An 18,128-nucleotide genomic window follows, 5' to 3' on the forward strand; every position below is an offset into this window, starting at 1 on the left:
GCCTTTAGACTCAGATTATATCACTGATACCCCTCTGCGTGAGCCTCTATTCTCAACCCCTGTTGTAAACAATGAGAACACTTCCCAACAGTTACGTGAGCTCATAGGTGAGTTAGGGAGCCAGATAGGTGAATCAATAGCCAGCCGCTTGCTGGCCAGTCAGTCCCCACTCACCCCAAAACAGCCTACTCCAGCTGATTCAGCCAGAGCTGGAGCGCCAGACACAACCATGGATCTTTCCAAAGTGAGCCTGGTAGTCAGACCTGATACTAAAGAGCCTCCCATGTATCGTGGAGATGGCAATGACAAATATTCCATTCAAGAGTGGATTGAAATGATGGAGGTGTATTTGGACAAGAGAGGGTTCTCAACCAATGAGCAGAACAAGGAGATTCTCAGTCACCTTCTTGGCAGGGCAAAAAGTATTGTTAAAGTAGGATTGAAAAGCAGCTCATCATCTGGCACAGCTGTTAATCCTGAGGCCATCTATAACATACTGAGACGCTACTTTAGCGAAACCCCTGAGTCCTGTTTACCCCTGGCCGACTTTTATGCTACCCAGCCAACGGCAAAGGAAACACCAGTAGATTACTGGGTAAGGCTGAATAATGCTGCCGAAGCAGCCCACAGGCATCTGAGGCGCCAGGGAAGCAACATGGAAAACATGGATGCTGAAATAGCCATGATGTTCATCAGAAACTGTCCTGACCCTAGTCTCGCCTGTGTTTTTAAGTGTAAGCCCATAAGTAAGTGGTCACTCACAGAGGTGCAAGAAAGTATTGATGAACATCAAAGAGAGTATCAAGTGAAAAAGTCAAACACCAACACAGCCAAAACACATGTCCTCCAGGTGTCAACCATTAGTTCTCCCGAACCCGTATCTGAACCCGTATCTGAATATGCCCAAGTAAACACAGCCAAATATACCCCTAACCAAACCAGGTCAAATGAAGCAGCCACTTCTGAAGCAGGTGCTCTAGAGCGTGTTCTAACTATGCTGGAGAGAGTGTTAGAGCGCACCAGCCAGCCTGCCCGCGCTGCAAGACCTCAATATTCCCCATCAGCTCAGTTCACTCCATGCCAGGTCTGTAGCAACCCCTCTCACTCAACACGAGCACACTGCATGCGTGAGAGGAGATGTCTAAACTGCCTAGAACCAGGCCATCAGCGGAAAGACTGCCCTAAAGCCACTGCCACACAGCGAGACGGTCGTTCACCAGATCAGGGAAACTAAATCACTCACACCTGGGAGGGGACAGTGTGAGTGTCAGTAGTGAAACCCTCAACGTCAGTGAAAACATGCAATCTGTGTACGCAGAGAGTCTAAAATCTGTCCCACCTGGCACTGTTGTATTATTTCAGAACATAACCCAGCTTGAAAAATCTGACGACCTGTTCTACACCGATACACAGGTGGATGATAAGGTTTCATTGAAGGCTCTGCTAGATTCTGGTTCCATGGCCTGCACCATAAGTGAGGAGGCGGAGCAGATGCTTAAGGATGTTGGATCAGCGTCGGAGCCTGAATGCACCCACCCTAATATTGTACTCGTCGGCTGTGGTGGAATTCAAGTGAGACCCAAATGCATTCACAACCTGAAGATTGGGGTGTATGGGAACACGTTCAGGGTGCCTGCTTTAGTAGTCCCTGGGCAGAAAGATCAGATGATTCTGGGCACAAATGTGATTAAACACCTCCTGAAGCAGTTCAAACAGTCCCCCCACTTTTGGCAGGTTTTGAGCAGACCTGAGTCTACAGATGCGCCTGAGATAATGCAGTTCCTTGACATGTTGTCCGGCATTAACAGGTGGAGAGGTGATGTAATGCCAGATATTGTTGGAACCGTCAAACTTGCACAGGCAGTCACTCTTCTCCCGCAGCAAGAGCACCTGGTTTGGGGTAAATTGCCTGCAACGTCACCCCTCTCTGAAGGCAGTACCATCTTGGTTGAACCATCAAAAACACAAGTTCACAAGAAAGACATCATTGTCTGCAGGTCTGTAGCCTCCATGACCGGTGATAGGTGGGTCCCAGTAAGGATTTTGAATACCTCCGACAAAGCAATCACCCTAAGGCGTCACATTAGAGTGGCGGACGTGTCCACCTGTATCGCTCTTGAGGATCTAGACATGACTCCTGAGCAAACGTCAGCCGAAGAAGTCAGAGTGCAGAGCCATTCGGTGCATGATGAAGTGACTAGCAGCCCCAGTCCCCCACCTTGTTCCGATTATCAGAACAGTCTGCATGACCTAGGATTGGATGATCTGGACATTGATTCATGTGAGGTGACAGACTACTGGAAATCACAGCTGCTGCAATTGATCCACAAATATGAGGACATATTCTCCAGGAGCAAGCTTGATTGTGGGCTGGCTAAGGATTTTATCCACCGCATCCATTTAGCTGATGAGCGACCATTTAGACTCCCCTACCGGCGCATCCCACCAGGGCAGTATCATAAGCTCTGACAAGTTCTCACAGAGATGGAGGAACGGGAAATCATCCGCAAGTCCAACAGCGAGTGGGCGTCCCCACTAGTGCTCGTTTGGAAGAAGAACGGGGATCTCAGGATATGTGTGGACTATCGCTGGTTAAATGCGCGTACGATTAAGGATGCACACCCCCTGCCCCATCAAGCCGACTGTCTGGCAGCTCTCGGAGGTAGCGCCATATTCAGTGCAATGGACCTCACCTCTGGATTCTATAACATCGCCATGGCAGAGGAGGACAAAAAACTGACAGCCTTCACCACACCTATGGGGCTCTATGAGTTCAACAGGCTGCCTCAAGGACTTTGTAATAGTCCTGCAAGTTTCATGCGACTCATGATGGGTATATTTGGAGACCAGAACTTCCTGACCCTGCTCTGCTACTTGGATGACGTACTTGTGTATGCTCCCAACGAAGCAGAAGCCCTAAGGAGGCTTGAGACAGTCTTCAGCAGGTTGCGCGCTCATGGGTTAATGCTGGCCCCCAAGAAATGTCAGCTGTTAAGGAGAAGTGTAAGATTCTTGGGGCATGTTGTTGATGAGACCGGTGTGTCAACCGACCCTGATAAGGTGAAGGCCATTGCTTCCATGACCGAATCTAATCTTATGATGGAGGATGGAGCGACACCCTCTCAGAAAAAGATCAAGTCATTCCTGGGCATGGTCATGTACTATCAGCAGTTCATCCACAACTGTTCTCGCATAGCAAAGCCGCTGTTTGCACTGACTGCTGCACCAAAAGGAAAAAGAGGCAACGCGAGAGGCGCCGCTGCATTCAGGAAGTTGCATCCAAGTGACTGGAGAGCGGAGCATCGCAACTCATTCGAGCAGTTGAAAGCTGCGCTCCTGGAGTCTGTTGTACTTGCACATCCTGATTTCAGCCGACCATTCCTTCTGTGCACAGACGCCTCACAGGATGGTTTAGGTGCCGTATTATCTCAAATTCAGGATGGTGACAGTAAAGCACGCCCCATTGCCTTCGCCAGTAAAGCGCTCACCCGTGCTCAGACCAACTATCCTGCTCACCGCCTTGAGTTTTTAGCATTGAAGTGGTCAGTTTGCGACAAATTTAGCCACTGGCTAAAGGGACACACTTTTACTGTTTGGACGGACAACAATCCGCTAACGTATATTCTCACGAAGCCTAAACTTGACGCATGTGAGCAAACGTGGGTTGCCAAGTTGTCACCATACAACTTCAGCATCAAGTACATACCTGGCAGTAAGAATATCGTTGCTGATGCCTTAAGCAGGCGGCCCTTTGTCCAAAACCCTGTCTGCCAGAGGCTTATGAAGGAGCTGTATGAAGTGCTGTTGGAAGAGTCGCAACAAGTCCAAGAAGGCATGGTTCAGGAGATGTTCAGGGTTGGTACTAACCACCAGAGTGTTGAGAACCCACTTCCACCAGAGAGCTTGGACCATCGCTCTCTGTCTGACAGCGAAGTATCTGCAGTCTTGACGGGTCATGCTGAGTGGGATGAAGGCCCAAAACAGAGGGTGGTTTCTTTGCTCGTTCAAGACCTGGAGAAGCTTGTCCCACCAGGTCAAGCTGCTCTGCCTGTCTTCTCACTCCAAGAGCTCCAGGATGAACAGGGACGGGATGCTACACTGTCGCAGGTCATTCCATTTGTTGCACGTGGGAGACGGCCATCAAGACGAGAGAGGGCTGGATTGTCTTTAAGGGCGCTCAAAACCCTGAAGCAATGGCAGAAACTGAACATGCTTAATGGCATCCTGTACAGGGTGTGTAAGGACTCACTAACTGGAAAAAAACGGCATCAGTATATGGTACCCACCTCCTTGGTCAATGACGTTCTGCATGGTGTCCATGATGATGCTGGCCATCAGGGTCAGAGCAGGACCTTATATCTGGCGAGGCAGAGATTCTTCTGGGCTGATATGGAGCGTGATGTCAGAGAACATGTGAAAGTCTGCAAGCGCTGCGTTGTTAGCAAAACATTGGAACCAGAGGGAAGAGCCCCGCTTGCAAGTATCAAGACCACAAGCCCCTTGGAATTGGTTTGCCTGGACTTCTGGTCTGCAGAAGACTCCAAGGGAAGGAGTGTGGATGTGTTGGTGGCAACAGATCACTTTACCAAAATGGCCCACGCCTTCAAATGCTCTGACCAGTCAGCAAAACAAGTGGCACGCCAGCTGTGGGATAGGTATTTTTGCGTCTATGGATTCCCGCAAAGGATCCACGCAGACCAAGGTGCCAATTTTGAAAGCCAATTGATTCAGGAGCTGCTGCAGATCGCTGGTGTTAAAAAGTCTAGGACAACCCCTTATCATCCCATGGGGAATGGCCACACTGAGAGGTTCAATAGAACCTTAGGGAACATGATCAGAGCCCTGCCCCCCAGGGATAAGCAGAGGTGGCCACAAATGCTGCAAACGCTGACCTTTGCTTATAACTGTACAGCTCATGAGTCAACTGGATATGCTCCCTTTTATCTGATGTACGGACGGATCCCCAGATTACCAGTGGATGTTATGTTCCACAGTGTGGAGAGGGACAATGACATCACAGACTATGACAGTTATGTCAAGAGGATGAGGGATGACCTCAAGGAAGCTCTTGCGGTGGCTCAAGTCAATGCACATTCCAGCCAGCGGCGCCAAGCAGACTTGTATAACAAAGGACTAAAGGGAACAGAAATTGAAGAAGGAGATCAGGTTCTCGTGGCAAACAAGGGTGGACGTGGTCGCAGGAAACTGGCAGATAGGTGGGAGTCAGCACTCTACACAGTAGTCTCTAAAGACTCGAGGTGCCATACTTATCGTATCAGACATCCCAATACTGGACAAGAGAAAGTTGTCCACAGAAATCTGCTCTTGCAAGCCAACTTTTTGCCAGTTGAGGTAGACTGTGAAACTGTGTAGTCATTTGACAGTGGATCTGAACACAGCGAGGTAAATAGAAGCCTCTTGGTGACCGAGTCTGAGTTTGACCGGTCAGAACGCACTGCCAGCTGGGTGGCAAGGACCACCTCTACGGGACGTTCCCCAGAGGGAGAACATGCACCTTCTGAACCTCCTCGAGTGGTGTCCAATGAGGATAGTCCTAACTCAGTCGTTCCGAGGTCACAGACAAGCGACAGTGTCAGAGTGGGCTTGAGTGACGATATCGAGTCAGATATCTCTGTCGATGGGGATGACGGACACAGAGACAGCAGCAGTGAGTCTGAGACTAAGTGCAGTGGGGAACAGCCACAACCGAGCAACAGTCTTCCAAAGAGTCAAGTAGCTGGAGGAGACACCACAGTGGTAGCCCTAACACCTGTCAGACCACCACCAAGCAGTCCTGTGGGTCATGTCAGGACAAGAGTTGGCAGGGTGGTAAAACCAGTTAATAGGCTGATACAAAACATGACGCAGAGAAAAGCACAAGCCGGCAGTCTCATCAGTGAATTTGCCAAGTCCCTATTGTTGTAGGTAACACTCAGGTTATAAGTAATTAGGGTAATCCTAAATTCACTGAGAATGTAGTCTTTTGAGTAAGTTTAAAGTCAGGGTAATAGTTATTTAATCATCAGTGTGAGATTGTGTATAAGGCACATTCTTTAGCGAGTGGATATTAGAGGTTTGGCCAACTTCTGTATGCTCACTTTCCCTTTTAACTGGGAAACAAATATGTTGCATTTAAGAGATGTATGTTAGAGAATAACGAGCCGTGCTAGTTTACCCAGGATTCAGCTGTCGACTGCTACTTCTGTAATTTTGAGAAGTTCAGGGGGGAGTATGTAGCTGAGCCAATATGTTGTTTATTTTATTTTTTATTTTTTTATGAACATTCTCAAAATCTGGGCGCAATATTGTTGTGTATATATTTTTTTACCGTAATTCGGTATAGTTCCCTGTCACCTGTAGCATAGGGGGACCTTAATTAGTGGCGCACCCAAATATTCAGGAGTGACGTAAGCACAGACTCCCGCCAGAACTCCTGAAGCTGTTACAATGGTAAGACGTATGTGTCGGTCTTCTTTGTTTTATGCAAGCTATCTTGCTTTAAAGTGACTTGTTTTGGTTAAAACCGTAAAAAATACAACTGCTAACTTACCTTGAGTCTTTTAAATGGTAAAACGGCCGTTATATGTGTGAAAATACGTCGGGAAATCCCCCTCATTTACATATCCTCTCACTGACTTCAGGAGACACAGAGAGCTGCTGCTCCGTCTGCCTGTGTTGACTGTCCCCTGTGCTGCTGTTCTTAGGTGCGTTATGGGTTTTTTTCCCCATGTATTTAATGTTCTGTGTATTTTAAAGGACTGCATTTGTTAGTAGCTTGACAGAAAATATTTTATTTGGAAGTGGATTTTTATTTTATTTATTTATATATTTATTTGAGAATTAGACATATTTTATTGCAGTGGATATCAGGTTTACTGATTGTTTCAATTGTAACTGCTCAGATGTGCAGCCACTGTACAGGTATACATTTTAGTATACACACTTTTTGTTTATATTAATATTTTTCTGTTTATTTGAGCATACATAAATAATTTGTTATTTAATTTAGAACTCCTGAAGCTGTTACAATGGAGACACAGAGAGCTGCTGCTCCGTCTGCCTGTGTTGACTGTCCCCTGTGCTGCTGTTCTTAGAAATACATTTGCAGATCCTGACTTCCTGGTGCCTGGTGTCTTCCTGCTTCTGTGAGCAACCATCTTAAAGTCGCTACACTGGCATGTTGAGGAGAACTGTTTACACCACCAGACATAGAGTGTGTTTACATGGGAAGTTGAATTCCTCTTTAATTCAGAATTAAAATTAAATCTGATTTAAAATGAGTAAAAATTACCATGTAAACACCTAATTCTGAATGAAAATGGCCATTCTGAATAAAATTTAATTCCGAAGTAAGTGGCTGGTTTATTGTGATTTTAAATCTGAATAGAATAATTCCAGATCATGTATCCACTCATTCCTCTTTAAATTAATTCTGGTCTTTCTTTCTGCTCGTTCCCTCGCCCGTCTGTCTCCATGACGCTTATATTCCACTGGGCTGGTTTTCCAAACAAAGTTTCAAGATGGCAGCACCATTTACTGTATCTAATAAATAGCTTGGAGGACCTGGAAATAATTAAAAGAACTGATGGAAACAGTAAAAATCAAAATTGTGAGCTTTTCAAAGTTGTAGCAGCTAAGTTAGTTTTTCTTCCGGTAGTTTAACTTCCGGTCCCCCCCCTATCCAATCAGAACCTTCCCAACCCCCAGACCTGGAGAGGAATTGGAGAAAGCCCATCAAACGTGTTTTCCATGTAAATCTTAATTCAGAATTACTATTTCCATGTAAACTCGAAGGAAAATAGTTTAATTCTGAATTATTTAATTCGGAATAATTCATTCCGAATTAAAAAACATTATGTAACCGTGGCCATAATCAGCAGAAGCTGCTGGAATGTCACAGACATCAAAGAACGATCCCATCTCAGTCTGACGGGATCTGAGTGAGAACTTCGTCCTCTACTGGCTCAATGTTTGCAGACTAGCCGAGCTGTCGGGACGCTAGAGTTTAGCAGGTTTAGCAGCCTTCAAATCCATGTTCCTTCACTTCAAATCCATGTTCCTTCACTTCAAATCCATTATTCCTTCACTTCAAATCCATTATTCCTCCAGTTAAAACTGTTGAAATGTCTTGAATTAGTGGACCACAGAATTCTGCAAATTGTCGAAAGCTCGTAAGAAAATGATGCCAATCAATATACAGAAAAAATTTGATAAAAGAGAACATAAGTACCGTACCGTATAACTTTAAAGGAACAGGGATCTTTAAAAAAACTAAATTCAGGACAAAATTAATGGAACGTTGTGTTTCTGTAAAAGGTATCAGTTTATGGAACAATCTGGATACAGAAGCCAAAGAATGCAAATCAAACATTACATTTAAAAGAATAATAAAAGCCAGTTTGATGAAGAAATATCGTGATAATTGTTAAGTTAGGTGGGTTTTCTTTTTTTTCTCTCTCTCATTTTAGCACCATTGTTATATTATTTTTCTTTGAATCAAAAAAGAATAGGACTATCTGTGTTTGACGACAGCTATTTTGTATTATTTTATAACTTTGTTGTAGTTTTGGTTTTGTTTTTTTTTTAATTACGTTTATTGGAAAGTGTTTTTTTTTTAAATTGCATAATTTGTAATTTTTTTTATTTTTTATTTTTATTATTAAATTAATTGAAATTAGATTTTTTATGAAAAAGGGACGGATAAAATAAGCTTAGTCTTCCTTCTGTTCCCTTTCATACGATGAAAGATATTTGTTGTCATTATATTTAACTGTTTTGTTTTTCTTTTAATGAATGAAATAACGAATACAATAAAAAATAAAATAGATCTTTTAGCTCGGCTTGATGGCCGCTACGATCTTGAGTTGGACAACTTAACAAGTACAAATGTTTGAGGAAATCATGTGTTGATTACTTAGTGATGAAAATAATTGTCAGTTGCAGTTGAATCTAACAGCACGCTGGTTATCACGGCTCCCATTAGTGCTCCTGTGATGCATATCAGTCCTTCTTCATTCAAATTTACTTTCCACAAAAAAAAAAAATCATCTTCCCCCAATTGAGCTGTAAATGTTCCAGCACGACGGTGTTTCAGGAGCCTCACCTGGGAGCGTGGAGTTGATGCACATCCAGAGGTCATTCTGGGAAACATGAAGATCACAGTTTAGTACCCCAAACACATCTGGAAGGCAAGTACATTTTATACAAATGACAGAACTTCCTGTGTAGTTGAGTAGCCTTCTGCTGTCGTGAAGCGAGAGCCAGTAACTCCTGTGTGAGCAGGTCAAACGTTCAGCCCTCCAGACATCTTTCTGTTAAAGAGGCCGACTGACACAACTGAGCAGAGGGTGGACTACAATCAGACAGGCCGCTGGAATTGAATAAAATGTCTCCAACAGGACCTGAAACGTTGTTGGACAACTCTTTTGAAAAGTTTCAAACCAGTTCTACTTCCGTCTTTCGTCCCGGCAAAGCAACACAGCTTTTACCCAACAGCAATAACAAAAAACCATTGTATGTTGATGAAAGTTCTTGTAATGTCCGTGTGTTGATGTATGTGTGGAAGGGTGAATGTGTCTAGATATATGTTCATTTTATTTTATTTGTTTTTATTTCCATCCATCCATCCATTGTCCACCGCATTATCTGAGTCCGGGTCGCGGGGGCAGCAGTCGGAGCAGGGATCCCCAGACTTCCCTCTCCCCAGACACTTCCTCCAGCTCTTCCGGGGGGACTCCAAGGCGTTCCCAGGCCAGCCGAGTGACGTAGTCACTCCAGCGTGTCCTGGGTCTTCCTCGGGGCCTCTTCCCGGTGGGACATGCCCGGAACACCTCCCTAGGGAGGCGTCCAGGAGGCATCCTATACAGGTGCCCGAGCCACCTCAGCTGGCTCCTCTCGATGTGGAGGAGCAGCGGCTCTACTCCGAGCTCCTCCCGGAGCTTTGTTTTTATTTCATTTTATTTATTTTTTAAATGATTTTATTTTATATATGATGGACTGATTGGAGAGCACTTTTAATGTCGTTGTACCTGGTGATAATGACAATGAAGATCTATTCTATTCTATTCATACTGATTAAAAAGTTTCAGCTCGTTGTCAAGCATGTGTGAATGTAACACTTATGGCTGAATTCTGGTTCTGGTTAAACCTACACCGTAGGGTACGCGGCTACGTGGGAGTCTCTCCGTAGCTACGCCGTAGCCTGACCTGCACCTCCCAAAAAATGGAACTACGTGTCGAGGCGACGCAGACCGAATGCAGACCAAGAGGGGTGTCATTGGTTTGCTTGGTAGCAACGCATTTCCGGTTCCGGTTCTCTCTCGGTCGCCATTGTTCACTGTGACCGGAAAAGCCAGAAGCTAAACAAAGAATCAACTAGAGACAACAATAACAATAAAATTGTTGTAATTCAGCCACATTGGAGGGTTTTCGAGCATGAATCGCCTTCTTTTCTCTGGAAAAGAACGCAACTCCCTAGCGCTCTGGGGGGGTACTGCACCACAGCGAAATGGAGTGACGGAGAAGTCCGAAGGATTCACAACGGCGTCACGGCAACGGCGTAGGGTCTGCGTTGGTTTAACGCAGAACCATAAATCAGGCTTTACTCCATCATCTCCAGCCCTTTTCTTAATTTAAGGACTGTTTGAATGCAGACAGCAGTTTACCAACACATAAAACATTACCGCTAATGTCTTGAACTATACAGTATTTCAAACATTCAACATGGAAGGTCCTACAAAGAACTAATTGATCCTGCTGTATTTATCATTCCACACTTCGGTGGAAGTGTTTTCTGAAACCACAGCACACATCGGTGAGCAGCCGAGCAGCCAGCGACGGCAGCAGGGGGGGATTATGGGACCCTGAGGGACCGATGTCCACGCAGGAGGTGGCACCCTGTGGGAGAGGTGAGGGGGGGACCTAATGCTGAAGATGATGGCTCACTAGAAGTTACTGGATCCAGAGGAAGTGGACAGGGGTTGGAAAGTACACACCTCTGGAAGAAGTGCAACCCACAACCCTATGGCCTCCAGGACCCCCCCACAGATTCCAGTCCTAGTCCTGGACACTCTCTACAGGACAGAGTGCAGGCAGACCAGTGTCTTGCTGGTCCCTCCTGAGCTGTGGCCTTTTTCTCACTGACAGAAGTGTAGTCCTTTCACTTGGTCCAGATATATTCAGGTGTTCTTTTCCCATCATGTGTCTTGCAGATGTGCATCAGTGAGGCCGGTTCTGTTTTTGTTCTTGATGAAGTGCATGTCAGAAAAGGCTGATTCACAAAGATAGCTTGAACCAAACAGGCTTGTGATCGTCAAAGCTGCTGTACATACACCACTGTACTTTTCTGTGTCAACAAGGCCCCAAAAGTTTGGTGCACTCTGATAGGCTTTGAGGTGGATGTCATTTTGCAATGTTCACATTTCAAGCTCCATCCGTCTAGCATCAAGGGTGAGAGTTACACTTAACTGCTCAGCAATGCTTGATATGTCCACGCTCATAAAAGGATTACAAATGAATGACACGCATGGCTCAAGCTGACCCAGGTCACAAAACCAAGTCTTTCTATGACTTGAGGGTGTTTTTCTGCAACTTTATCAAAAGCCTCGGATGCAGAAGAAGTTTTGTCTTTCAGCACCATCTGCACAGCGTTAAAGTGCAACACCTTTTTTCTCTTTAAATGCTCAGAGCTTAAATGCTCTTACCTTTGCTTTGCAACTCACAGTTCCAACTGTTCAGGTTCTCAGTAATGTCCGTTACAAATGCAAGGTCAAGAGTCCAGTCTCCTATCAGCGAGGTGTCTTCCCCTCTGGACTGCATGAACATTTTGATTTCACCCAAAAATGACAAAGAACAATGCAGAACCCGTCCTCTGCTGAGCCGTTGGATTTCTGGGTGTAGTAGCAGCAGCACCATATTCAGCTGACAGCTCCTCCAGTAGTATCTTGAATATTCTGAGCTGGTTATAATCTTTACAACGGGAGTCATCACATGGTCAAAGGCGATCACTGATTTCATTTCATTTCACTTTTTTTTGACCAGCTCCTGTGTTCCGGTTTCCAGATCTACTCAGCGCTCACACCAGCTGTTTTCTGGTATTGGCTTTACTGCCACTGCCACTACCACGATCCTGAGGACCCAACTCTGCTCTATTGCCGGCTGTGAGGCTTTAATGAAGACTTTTACTGAACACCGTTGTGCTGCATTTGGGTCCAACACACACTCTTGTCAGTAACCTTGGTTACTGACAAGATGAGCTGATGATGTCATTGGTGACTTAGCATCAGCTAACGCCAACAATTATGGCAGATGTACACTCCCCATTGCAAGTAGTCCCATATCTAGGCAACGGAGATGTTCTCATTAACATGCTTGAAATGACACCATCTTCAACCCTCACCACCACCACTAACATCCGTGAAGCTGCAACCAAACAGCCTCCTGGTGATCTGTTAGTAACTGCACACTTGACGTGTGTAAAAACTGTTGAGGGGTGATCACATCTGCCAGAAGCCACCCGTGGTAGTAGAGGTCACCAAAAAAGTCAAGAAAAAGAATCAAAAATTGGAAACAAGCTCCTTGAACAAGCTGAACTGAGCTGTTTGCTCAGTGTCTGAGGAGTAGCCACAATGCTGAAGCGTCTCCAGTCACAGGCAGTCTGATCTCATCATGATCGTACGGCTTCAGAGGTCGCCTTATGGCACGCTGCTCCTGGAGCTGAACCTGCATCACAGGCCAACACGTAGCTGGGTTTCAGCTGGTCAAAGCCTGAAACAACCCTTCATTTCAAAAGGTTTGTCACTAAAACGAAACTGGGAGAAAGCTTTACGCTTTATTTTACATTCCTCTGATCAAAGCAGCGATGAACGATACAAAAACATGATTCTAATGAAAGACCCTCTTGGTTTGCGGTGAGATGCTGTGGCATCAATTATCACAAACAAGTTTGTCTTCTGTGCTTCCAGTTAAGAAACCGGCAAGGAGGAAAAAGAAAGCCCTTGCACGTCCTTGTGTTAGTGCAGGATATAACAACAGGATATTGAACTTAACATGTCCCTGTTAACGCTCCAACGTCTGTTGGCTGTGGAACAAAGGCTCCAATCAGCAGGCGTCGGCATCATTTACGGCTGGGGCGAATAACACTGTCTCTACATAAGTATAAACATGAGCTGTGACCAAGCAGAGGCCAAGGATGATAACCAGGACAAGATGAATAATGCTCCAGCGTGTATGAGCCCGAGCAGACGGGCCTCCAGTCTTTACAGAGACGGGCCTGAGGGAGACCATGTGCACAATTTAAAGCTGCTAATCAAAAACGTTGGAATGAAATTATTCTTACATTTGATTTGACTTTTATCAGGGATGTCCTGATCAACTCCTGAGTCCGAGTCGTGTCATTTTGAGTATCAGCCGACACCAAGATGGCAATCCACAAGAAAGAAAAGAAGCAATTCCCAGATTGGAAACAGTATGTGGTACAACAACATCCGCTGTCCAACCGGCAGACGTTTCTGGTATGTTTGCTCTACGTTTACGTCCGTGTTGCCACCTCGTCAGTTAGCTCTGTTAGCTTTACAATTTGTAAATAAATGTAATGGACACTCTAGGAGAAAGGAATAAAGTCCTAAAAAGGGAGTAAAAAACACTCCGGTACGCTCTAGTATGCTCCGGTATGCTCCGGTATGCTCCGGTACGCTCTAGTATGCTCCGGTACACTCCGGTACGCTCCGGTACACTCCGGTATGCTCCGGTACGCTCTAGTATGCTCCGGTACGCTCTAGTATGCTCCGGTATGCTCCGGTATGCTCCAGTATGCTCTAGTATGCTCCGGTATGCTCCGGTATGCTCCGGTACACTCCGGTATGCTCCGGTACGCTCTAGTATGCTCCGGTACGCTCTAGTATGCTCCGGTACGCTCCGGTACGCTCTAGTATGCTCCGGTACGCTCCGGTACGCTCCGGTACACTCCGGTATGCTCCGGTACGCTCTAGTATGCTCCGGTATGCTCCGGTATGCTCCGGTACGCTCTAGTATGCTCCGGTATGCTCCGGTATGCTCCGGTACACTCCGGTATGCTCCGGTACGCTCTAGTATGCTCCGGTACGCTCTAGTATGCTCCGGTACGCTCCGGTACGCTCTAGTATGCTCCGGTACGCTCCGGTACGCTCCGGTATGCACCGGTATGCTCTGGTACGCTCCGGTACGCTCTAGTATGCTCCGGTACACTCCAGTACGCTCAGGTACGCTCCGGTATGCTCCGGTACACTCCGGTATGCTCCGGTACGCTCTAGTATGCTCTGGTACGCTCCGGTACGCTCTAGTATGCTCCGGTACGCTCCGGTACGCTCCGGTACGCTCCGTTATGCTCTGGTATGCTCTGGCACGGTCTGGCGCGCTCTAGTATGCTCAGGTATGCTCGGGTATGCTCGGGTATGCTTGGGTATGCTCCGGTATGCTCCTTTATGCTCCGGTACGCTCCGTTATGCTCTGGTACGCTACGGTATGATCTGGCACGCTCTAGCGCGCTCTAGTAAAATTCAGAATCCAATTTAAAATTTTATTACTTGCGTATAAAGCCCAAAACGGCTTAGCTCCGCAGTATTTACAAGACCTGATAGTGCCTTATGTTCCTGGCAGAGCTCTCCGTTCTCAGAGTGCAGGTTTACTCGTAGTTCCTAGAGTATCTAAATGTAGATTTGGAGGGCGGGCGTTCTGCTATCAGGCACCATTACTATGGAACCAACTTCCAATCTGGGATAAAGAGGCTGACACACCTGCACCTTTAAAACTAAACTTAAAACATTTCTGTTTAGTAAAGCCTATAGTTAGTGTTTAGTAAACCTCTAGCTGGTGTTGGTAAATCTCTAGGTAGTGTAAACTCTAGTGTGTTAAGTCGCTCCTGTAGTTTCTTGTGCTGTCTTTTTTCTCTTTTGTACATGGTGCAGCATCCTCTGCCGGTGGCGAAGAGCATATCTGAATGCACAACACCGGAACCTTCAGCGTGGGAGTGAGAGGGGCAGGGTAACGACCCGGTCAGGCAGGGGAGAGGTTTGTCCATCAAGACTCCTCTTCCTGGCCCTGCCCCTTCTCAACCTTTCCCCGACCCTGCAACTAACCTGGGGCTAGGTGATTGGGCCGGAGCTTCGGGAGCTGCGTGCTGGCCTGCGGTCCCCACCCCTGGTCATCCCGCTGCTGCTTCCACCTGCCTGCGGTCCCCACCCCCGGTCATCCCGCTGTTGCTTCCACCTGCCTGCTGTATGCTGTTGACGTCCCCGACTCCTCCAGTCTGGCCCTCGGCAGGAGGGTCCCCCCTTATGATCCTGGTCCTGCTCAAGGTTTCTTCCCTCCTAAAGGGGAGTTTTTCTTGCCACTGTTTGGCTTAAGGCTTTTCTCCTACTAGGGGAGTTTTTACCTGCCATTGTTTATGTAATAATTTCTCTGGGTTTATGTTCATGTTCGGGGTCTCTGGGAAGCGTCTGGAGACAACTTTTGTTGTATTAGACGCTATATAAATAAAATTGAATTGAAAATTGAATAGTATGCTCCGGTATGCTCCGGTACGCTCCGGTACGCTCTGGCACGTTCTGGTGCGATTCCAGTACGGGGGAGGGACCCACGGCAGCAGAGGATGATATAATCTACTAATGTCTATTAATGTCTTCAGTAACACGCTAGTGGAAAACAAAATGAAGTTGCTAGACAGGGTCTGACAACGACTCAGTTGGTGTGAGTTACACAAACCGCCCACACGGTCAGTGTTGTGTCTGCTAGCCGCGGCTAGCTGCTAGTCTGGGCTCAGCTGTACAGTCTGCCAGCGGCGTGCTGCACCTCCAGTATGGCCCCGTTTCCGCCTGACTGGAAACGAGGACCGACACGCGACACCATACCTGTCAAGTTTGCCGTCTTGAGAGACATTCCTGAGCCTCTCCAAACGGAATTGTCACTAGCGTCGCGAGAACTACCACTTGCTGTAGCCTGGGGACAGTTCTCACGAGGTTAGTGGCAACAACGGAAACAAACTCTGAACAACAAGTCAGACGGATGGATGGATGTAACGAGAGAGCGCAGGATGGGGCGCGGTTACGTGTTCTGAAAGACGGGCGACGTGATGGCTGGCAGGGCGGCAGGTGGGGCGGCCGGCAGCGGGCGTATTTTTATACCCAAGCTTGCTAGGTCAGCGCAGCAGTGGCGCCAACGTGCTCGTCTGGTTGTTGCTCTTTGTGTAATTTGCAGCAGAGATGAGAGAAGATGGCAGCAGTTAATATCAGTACCAGTGTGATATCTGAGCTGGAAGGTCACCATGGCAGCAAGTCTAATGAAGCCTTGATTTTCATATTCAGCAGCTTTCTGAAAAATGAAAAAACTACTTCAATTTCTTGAGCTCTGACCCCATTTTCTGTGTGAATGAATATTTTCTATAAAAGTGCAATAATTCCAGAAAGATTTATTCTATTCAGCCCGTCAAGAAGAATTTCACAATAGTTCCATTTCCACTGCAGTTCAAAGTAATAAAGTAACACATACGACGGTTCCGGCTGGGTCTGCATGCGTGTGAGGCTGCCGCACACTTACCATGGACTCTGGGCAGTAGCTGGGTAACCGCTGGAGAAGATGCTTTAGACGAGATTCACTCTTGATGGTGGCGAGCTGTGGGACACAAACAAAACCCTTTTCATCCATTTCCACATCGTGTAAGCCGGCATATAAATGAGAGCTACTCTGAGTGGGTAGGTGTCCCTTGGCCTAATCAGGTTCAGTGCACTCTGTAAGCTGCTGCTACAGAGGAGCTGCTTCATCACAAACTGCACATATTGGGGAGTTTCTCCATCAAAACAGGAGAGCTAACTTCCCACATTTTCCCAAAATATCCAATAGCAGCTTCTGTGATCTAGATAGAGATCACATCCATGAACGCATGTTGATGTGAAGAAGATCAATGAACGCAGGGTATGGTTAACGATAGGGCTGGGTATTGTTAAGAACCTCACAATTCGATTCGATTTTGATTCTTTAGGTTTCGATTCGATTCGATATCGATTCGATATTGATTTAAATGCCTCAGCAACACGTGGAATGTTACTTCACATAGAAATGAACTGAGCAATCAAACTTAGCAGCACCATAAAAAAAACCCATGACAGTTCTGTGTCAACATGATCCGCAGGTTTGTCGTGTTGCTGTTGTATTTTAGTTCTGCCTGGCACAACTTAAGCTGCTTTCACATAGAGCAGGGTTTGCGCCGCGCCCACCGCCGGGTAGCAGAGTCGGCGCAGCCTCCACCCCCTTCTCTCTTATTGGACACAACTTTTTCTCTTCACCCTTCTCTCCTATTGGACGCACAGAGATGTCGTCACAGCTGTGAAATTTAAAAATGTTCAATTCGATGCAGGCAGACGGGGCGCAAACGCCGCGGCCAGCGCCCTCTCGCGCTACTGAGCTCAGCAGCAGAGTTTTTAGTTTTAGTTTAGTTTATTTTGTTTTGGTCATTTACATTTTAAGATGTTTGCATATGCACACTGTATATGTATACACACAGGTATAAATATATATATTATATATATGTACACATTTCCTTTTTTTTTTTTTTTTTTTTTCTTTTTGACCAAAAAGGTATAGGCTGCAGCCTCATGGCTTATTTTGCCTATCCTTTCAAACAAAAGGCAGACTTCAGAAACAAAAAGATACTAATAAGATGAAAACGAGCGGTCCGCTCTTGCGCATGAGAATGGGAAAGCCGGCGGCGGTCTCCACTTTGCGCCCTCTCTCTGAAAGGGGCTTTACACACCACCCTACTTTTGTCCGTTTCTCGTGTTAAATTCAAAATGAGTCCAAACGTCTGATCTGAAAGATTTTCCGCTTTCCATCGTCGCCATTTTATTGTTGTTTGGTTGCGTGCACAAAACGCCGTCCACAAAACGCGAATCATAAGAAAATGTTGCGCACAGCGCCCCCACTGGCCAAGAAGTGAATCGATGCAGAGGCATTGCTTAATGGATATTGAATTAGGGCGGGAATAATTGCGATGCATCGATTTTTCGATATTTTTACCCACCCCTAGTCATGGCACCAGTGAAACAGGAAAAACACCTCCAGGTTCAGACCTTTTCCCTGCAGGGTGTGTCGGGGACATG

At 46.3% G+C, this 18,128-nt stretch overlaps 1 protein-coding gene across 1 annotated transcript in view; it reads right to left on the minus strand.

Annotated features, from left to right (window-relative positions):
• reck (reversion-inducing-cysteine-rich protein with kazal motifs) overlaps window positions 1-18,128 on the minus strand; it is a 110,939-nt gene that overhangs the window by 39,984 nt on the left and 52,827 nt on the right. The window contains exons 3-4 of the mRNA XM_061713086.1: window positions 16,570-16,644; window positions 9,104-9,140 (exon numbers count right to left, since the gene is read on the minus strand). Of these exons, the coding sequence (XP_061569070.1) occupies window positions 9,104-9,140; window positions 16,570-16,644 (112 nt within the window). The remainder of the gene's footprint in view (window positions 1-9,103; window positions 9,141-16,569; window positions 16,645-18,128) is intronic.

Source organism: Cololabis saira, chromosome 22 (assembly GCF_033807715.1).
Source record: "Cololabis saira isolate AMF1-May2022 chromosome 22, fColSai1.1, whole genome shotgun sequence".
NCBI lineage: Eukaryota > Metazoa > Chordata > Actinopteri > Beloniformes > Belonidae > Cololabis > Cololabis saira.